General features: G+C 55.3%; 1 protein-coding gene across 1 annotated transcript in view; it reads right to left on the reverse strand.

Moving 5' to 3' along the window:
• The window catches only part of KIF21B (kinesin family member 21B), a 31,815-nt gene extending 25,897 nt beyond the window's left edge, over positions 1–5,918 (reverse strand). The window contains exons 1-6 of the mRNA XM_031061751.1: positions 5,885–5,918; positions 4,729–4,925; positions 3,746–3,880; positions 3,234–3,401; positions 2,678–2,793; positions 1,924–2,119 (exon numbers count right to left, since the gene is read on the reverse strand). Coding sequence (XP_030917611.1) covers positions 1,924–2,119; positions 2,678–2,793; positions 3,234–3,401; positions 3,746–3,880; positions 4,729–4,925; positions 5,885–5,918 — 846 coding nt within the window. The remainder of the gene's footprint in view (positions 1–1,923; positions 2,120–2,677; positions 2,794–3,233; positions 3,402–3,745; positions 3,881–4,728; positions 4,926–5,884) is intronic.
• Between the last annotated feature and the right edge of the window lie 1,395 nt (positions 5,919–7,313).

Below are 7,313 nucleotides of genomic sequence, written 5' to 3' on the forward strand. Positions count from 1 at the left end.
GCTGCAGACAGGCCCGCCTGGGGCACAGAGACCCACCTGGGGCACACAGACCCACCCGGGGCACACAGACCCACCTGGGGCACAGAGACCCACCCGGGGCACACAGACCCATCTGGGACACACAGACCCACCTGGGCCACAGAGACCCACCTGGGCCACACAGACCCACCTGGGACACACAGACCCACCACTGCATCCCTGGGGGCAGCCCCACACAGAGAGCAGGGACCAGGAAAGCCTGAGCTGAACATGCAGAGGGTCAGAGAGGCTTCAGGGTTTCTCCCTGCCTGACCACCCCGAAAACCTGGCCAAGGTCCTGAGCTGGGATCCTGTTTCTTAAGCCTCCTGACTCCTCCTAGCAGTTACTCCTAGGGGTCAGGGGATGGGAGGCAGGAGGGTCTGTCCCACTAAACCTGCCCCAACTCAAACACAAGGAGGGACCTTTCTGCACCTGTCTCTGCCTCCTCACCAGGGCTGCTCCATCAGCTGGATTTGCCTTTGGTGGAGTTCACTTTCCTTACAGCAGCTTTTGTGTGGTGCTGTGTTTGGTGCTGAGAACAGCACTGATCCCACAGGGATGATTTAGCTCCTGCTGAGTCAGGAGCTGTTCTGCCCCTCACCCTGACCCACCAGTGTTGGGCCAGGGGTGCACAAGGAGCTGGGGGGACACAGCCAGGACAGCTGTCCCCCACTCACCACAGGGATATCCCAAACCACAGGGTGTCATGCTCAGCATATAAAGCTGGGGGAAGGAAGAAGAAACAGAGGATGCCTGGAGTGTTGTCCCAAGTCACTGTTACACTTGACAGAGCTCTGCTGGGCTGGGCATGGCTGAACACCTCCCTGTGATGGGACACGGGGAATGAGTTCCTTGCTTTGCTTTACTTCTTAAACTGTATCTAAACCAAGGAGTTTTCTCACTGTTACTCTCCCAATTCTCTCCCCCATTGTAGCAGGCCATGGGCTTGCTAGGGCCCTGTCACAGCCATCTTTTATGAAAAATCTTTTTTTTTAGGATTTTTCCTCTTGAGAAGCTGAGAAGCCTCAAGAACAAAATGTAAACAATGGTTATTTGCTGTTGTAGAATGCAGCAAGTAAATCAAACAAGTGATTAGTCTCATGTAGTTGTTTCTAATTAATGGCTAATCACAGTGAGCTGGCTTGGACAGAGAGTCTGAGCCAGAAGCCTTTGTTATCATTCTTTCTTTTTCTATTCTTAGCTAGCCTTCTGATGAAATCTTTTCTTCTATTCTTTTAGTATAGTTTTAATATAATATATATAATAATAAATCAAGCTTTCTGAAACATGGAGTCAGATCCTCGTCTCTTCCCTCATCCTGGGACCCCTGTGAACACAGTCACAGGGCCCCGTGGAGAGCAGAGGTCTAAAGATAGGAAATGCCAAGTCATGGCAAGCCCCTCTCTTCCCCCTTTCAAACCCCAGCTTATCTCTCTGTAACCCCATAGGTCACTTTCCCTTAACCCTTGCTATTGGACAATTCTGGATACCCCTATACCCTATATAATGGGCTGTTTTAGCCCATTCTGGTTAGAAGAGCCATTGCTGAAACTCTTCACAGACCCCCAGTAAAGACACTGCTGTGGAACTCCAGAGCAGCCTTCTCTCTCCCTCTGTGTCTGCCAGCTGGCCAGCAGTGCCTCAGCAAGTAAAAGAGCTGAACTCAAAAGAGCTGATAATCACTAAAGAGCTGATATCCCTTATGCTTGCTAAAGGTAGCCAGTGGCTGAGAGCTGCTTGGGTTTTGGGCAGTCTGTCCCCCTAAAGGACTGAGCTATCTGGCCCGTGCAGCCTGCTTGGGGGCAAAGCTGCTCTCAGCAGGGACACCCCATCCCACTGGGGGCAGTGAACAGCTGGCTGCAGTGCTTCTCTTGCTGGGTACAGCAGGACCTGGCCCCACTCACTGCCTTGTACTCCATGAGCTCCATCTGCAGCCGGGCGATCTCGGCGCGCAGGGCGCTGATCTGCTGGCTCGTCTTGTCCTGGTTCACCACCACCTTGTTCTTGATGTTGCGAGCGCGGTTGGCGTACTTGAGCGTGTTCAGGGTCTCCATGAAATCCCGGTCAGAGGGGCTCACACAGGCAATCATGATGGTTTGGCTTGGGGATGCAAGGGCAGGGTGAAAGACAGTCCCTGCACAGCTCAGCAACCGAGCAGGTGCAAACCCAGGACTCAGCACAAACCACGTGTCCCCAGACACCCATCCTGGATGGGAGCCCATCCTGGGCTCTTCTGGGTTTTAAAACAAGGTATGAACTGGGTTCATCCCTCCCAGAGCACCCACAACACCCCTCAAGCACATCACACAGCACTGGGCAAAGGCAGCCCTTCCTCAATGCCTCGCACTTTGGAGAAGAGGCAGGGAATTCCATCCCATGCTGGGCACCAACACTTGCCAAGTCCCAGATCTGTCAGGGCTCAGGAGGGTTTTGCATCAGCTGATTCTGCCAAAGCTACTAATTGCACCTGAGGCTGATGATGTCTTTACATCTGCAAAGTCATGCCATGCCTGAAGAAGGCATCTCTTCCTCACCAGGCAGCCACTGGAGTCCTGAGACAGCTCCTCCATAGCTCCAGAGCCCCCTCAGCCCCATGGGCAGGGGGACAGCCCCTGCAGCCCTCAGCCCAAGCTCAGCCCCCACCTGGGACCCCCTTACCTGTTGCCCCCGAGGGAATCCTGCAGGAGACGGGTGAGCTTGGAGTCACGGTAGGGCACGTGCACGACCTTCTTGCTCTGGTCTCCAAGGGCACTGATGACATTCCCCAAGGCCAGCTACCAACAAAGGGAAGCCCCCCCAGAATCAGCCCTGGCTGAGGATACAGCACCTCAGACCTGGGCATGCACTGTAGGACAGGTTTGGGTTGCACAAGGGGCAGGCGTGGGGCTTCCCTTAGCCTGGGCTGTGCCTCTCTCCATGCTGCACTGAGAAGAAGCATGAAGCCCCAGAGTGGGTTTTGTAGCTCTGATTAGCAAATCTCACCCTTTTGGGAGCTGCACCCCTCCCCACAGCAGGAGTCTCCTTTGGCAGCAGAGCTGTGCTCCCACCACTGGCACTGCCTGTTCTCCCCTTAAGGCACAGGCAGCACAAACCCCAGCCACGACAGCAGCACCCCAACAGCCCAGGGCAGCTCCAGGCAAGACCCAGAAGTGACAGAGGCTTTCCCAGGCAGGCACCCCCCTGCCACCCCCCCTGCCCAGCAGTGCAGCCCTACCAGCCCACAGTTGATGGAGATGCCCTCCTTGGCTCTCTCTCCCTTGGCACCCGTCCGCTTCAGCCTCTCCGAGCCAGCCAGGTCCACAAAGTGAAACTTGGCTGTCAAGGTCTCGTACTCAGCAGCAGGTTGGGATCCATCCAGAAGGCTGCTCACCTCCTCATTCACCTGCAGCCAGGGACACACCAGGGGTCAGCACCTCACACTGGAGCAGGCAGAGGCTCCCTGGCCTTCACTCAGACATCAGCCAGAGTCCGAGTGTTCACCCTCCATATCCAGCCCCCCAGAGATGGGGACAGCATCCCAAGAGCAGCTTGCTCTGAGCCATCCTGCCTCAGATCAGCTCACCCTCGCCCCATTAAATCCTAATGCAGGCTATGGCTGGAAGGAAGATAGAAAAATCCCTGCTTCTCTTAGACTTCAAACCCCCTCCCCTTCCCAAGGGAACTTCATGCATCACCTGGGTATGGAACCCAGGAACAGCCTGGCCATGAGGCAGGAGCACATCTCACCAGCTCTGGGCGGGCACACACTCTTGTCTGGCACAGGTGAATAGTGAAGATGGCATGGGATCTGGAGCTCTGCACGTTCATCTGGGTGCTGGCCGTGGTACGGGAAAGAGCTCCTTGCTTTAGGCACTGGATCAGCTGCAACAACACCAGGCAGGGAAGGAAACCTTAAAGCATCCTTCTAGGGAGTCAGGACAGACCCTGTGCAGCTCAGTGGACACACTGACCTTTTCCAGAACACCCCCAGGACTGCACTCCCACCCTGGGAGAGATCTCCCCCTCTAGGGAGTTTTGCTGTTAATTGCAGCTCTGAGATAGGTGAAAAGTCTCTGTTTCGGCTGCACATCTGAAGAACGAGCTGGAGTTCTTCAGTTTTCATTCTTAAAGTTGTTTATTGTATCTTATCTATAAAATTTTTCTCCTGCTCAGCCGAGGTCCACTCAGCAGGGTAGCCACAGGCACTCTGACCGCTCCCGAGGCCGTGCTGTCTTTTTATACTACAAACTACATATAACATATTTACAATTACTTTCTAATACTTATCACTTATGTTAGACAGTGAACTTGAATTCTAAACAAATCCCAAAGTGCCAGCATCACAGCAGAAGATGGAGGTAAAGAAGAAGAAAGGCTGGACACACCCAAGTTCCTCCATCTTGTCCCCAAAACCCCCATACCAAAAATCCTAAAATCTACATTTTCACCCTGTGATAATATTATTATTATACTATTCAAACCTCTGTGACTTTAGGGTCCTCATACAAAGCTGGTAACTTGCTCCAGGGGTCATAATCAAATCCCCAGGTGCTCTGGGCTGTGTGCCAGGGTCTCTGAGCCCCCCGACAGGGGCCTTGGCAACTCTGGACACCCAGAGGGATGTGCTGAGTCCTGACATCCCCCCCACCAAGCTGTCCCCACACAGCACATCCCTGGCCAGTGGCACCCAGTGCCACCCCTGCTCTGTGTCTGCCCCATCCTGCACCCACCTCGTCCTGGGAGCTGATGAGGCGTGAGGTGACCCCCGTGGTGTAGATGCTCCCACTGGCATCCTCGTGGATTTTGATGTTGGATTTGCGGTGGCGCGAGTCGGGGTCACGGGTGCTGTCAAACAGGTCCAGGATCTCCTCGTTGTACAGCTGGGCAGGGCACCAGTGGGTGTGGGGTGAGCAGGGGAAGCACGAGGCTGCTCCAGCCTGGCACTGCAGGAGCTGCCCCCTGGCACTGCAGGAGCAGCCCTGGCACTGCAGGAGCTCCCCTCTGGCACTGCAGGACTGGCAGGAGCTGCCCTGGCACTGCAGGAGCTGCCCTGGCACTGCAGGAGCTGCCCCCTGGCACGCCCCCTGGCACCCTGCTGCCACTCCCCCATAGCTGTGTGTGCTCACACTGCCTGCAAGGCTGAGCAGGGAGCTGGGGTGTGTGCAGAGGAGGCACAAGCACAGAATTGTGGAATCCTTCAGACTGGAGAAGCCTTCTAAGACCATCAAGTCCAACCATTTATCCCAGCTCTGCCATGTTCACCACTAAACCATGTCACCAAATGCCACAGCCACACATCTGAACACCTCCAGGGATGGTGACTCTGGTGCATGTGTACCAGAGAAGGCACAAGCACAGAATTGTGGAATCCTTCAGACTGGAGAAGCCTTCTAAGACCATCAAGTCCAACCATTTATCCCAGCTCTGCCATGTTCACCACTAAACCATGTCCCCACACATCTTCTGACCACTTCCAGGGATGCTGACTCCACCTCTGCCCTGGGCAGCCTGTGCCAATGCCACACACAGCTTCAGGGAAAAATTTTTTCCTAATATCCAATCTAAACCTCAACTGGCACAACTAGAGGCTGTTTCCTCTCTTCCTGTTCCTTGTCCCTGGGAGCAGAGCTCAACCCCCACCCATCCCCACCCTCCTGTTGGGAAGCTGTAGAGAGACAGCTCCCCCTGAGCCTCCTCTTCTCCAGGCTGAGCCCCCCAATTCCCTCAGGCACTCCTCACCAGACTGGTGCTCCAGAGCTTGCCATGCAAAGCTCTGAGCTTTGGGTTGGTCTCTGCTGCCCAAACCTGTCCAGTTCCTGGTGCACACAAGCAGCTCCACTGAGCAGACACCCAGGAGCTGCACATGCCCTGACCCTCCTGGCTCACCTGGCCACAGGAGCCAGTGAAACCCCACCCTCATCACAGCTCAAGGTCCTCTCTGTCAGGTGTAAAGGGATTAAGGGGGACCAGGGAGTGCTGAACAAGCAGGAAACCCTGCTGCTCCAGAGCTGACTCCATCCATATCCCCACTCTGCAGTCCCTCTCAGCCTGGGCTGGACGGACACCCCTGCCCATCTGTCCCCTGCTGCCACCATTCAGTGTCACTCTTGCACCCACATCCCAGTGCACAGGGCTGGGTCACCCCAGGATTGCAGGTTCCTGGCCAGCACAAGGGATCAGACTAATCCATCCCTGGCTGCCCCTGGTGCCACCAGGCTCCTCAAGGGTTTAAACCTGCTCCCAGAACCTGCTCCCAGCAGCAAAGTCACAAGACAGGGATCAGCCAGAACAAGTCCTGTGCCCCTGCCAGGACAGCAGGGCTGGTGACCAGTGCCTGACATGGCCATGTGCTGCTCTAGCCATGCAGGACTTCAGGACAGGCAGGAAACTGTCCCCATTTCCACCCCAGCACAAAGGATTCCTCAAGAGAAGCCCCACAAACTGAGCACAATTGGGCAGAAAACCAGGAGCTTGGACAGGCCGAGTGGTGGGAATGGGAGGACACAACAGCACCACAGGGGCTCTGCAGATGGACACATAACTGGGAAGGAAGCAACTTTGGGCCCTCTGCAAGCCACCGACATGTGAAGACACCCAGATGTGATGGCCAACAAAGCCACCAGGAGGCAAGATCACAGCACAGGGTCCCTCCCTGCCCATCTCCTCTCAAAACCTCAATCTCAACCAGATGAAGCTTGCTTGGGAGCTCAGCTTTGGTCAGCACCACCCTGTGCTTTCTCACTGAGGCCTTAAAACAGTTCCCACTTGCACCTCTTTGCTTTTTCAGCCCAGGAGCAACTCCCAGGAAAAATGCTGCCAACACACAAGGTCCATGTGCTCCCCAGGACAAACTTCTCCAGGGAATGAAGCAATTAATGAAAGAGGTTTTGAACAGGAGAAGCCTGGGCAGAGGCAGGAGAAGATGCATTCTCAAGGTCAGAGATGGAACAAAGGACATGGAAAATAGCCCAGTCCTTCCCCAAACCACCCCGAAGGGAGGCACTTTCTTCTCCTTCTGTTTCACTGGGAACTCTGGCCCAAGGCAGTGGGTTATCCTTGACCTCAAACAGGGGTAAGACAGCCCAGAGCCCCTGGATCCCCAAGGAACAAGGCACAAGACCCCTCCCCATGGTGGGAGCTCCCTCCACCCACTTTGTAGCCATGCAGGTGCTTCGAGTCCCCACTGCAGCAGCACACAGTCCCATGCCTGTCACAGGGTCCAGCTCTGCCAGGAGATCTGGAGGAGCCTAAGGCACAGCAGCAAGGGCAGGACAGGGCCATGGTGTCCCCCAGAGCTGCCATTCCCCTCTCCCCT

This window comes from Geospiza fortis, unplaced genomic scaffold, assembly GCF_000277835.1.
Source record: "Geospiza fortis unplaced genomic scaffold, GeoFor_1.0 scaffold26, whole genome shotgun sequence".
Classification (NCBI taxonomy): Eukaryota; Metazoa; Chordata; class Aves; order Passeriformes; family Thraupidae; genus Geospiza; species Geospiza fortis.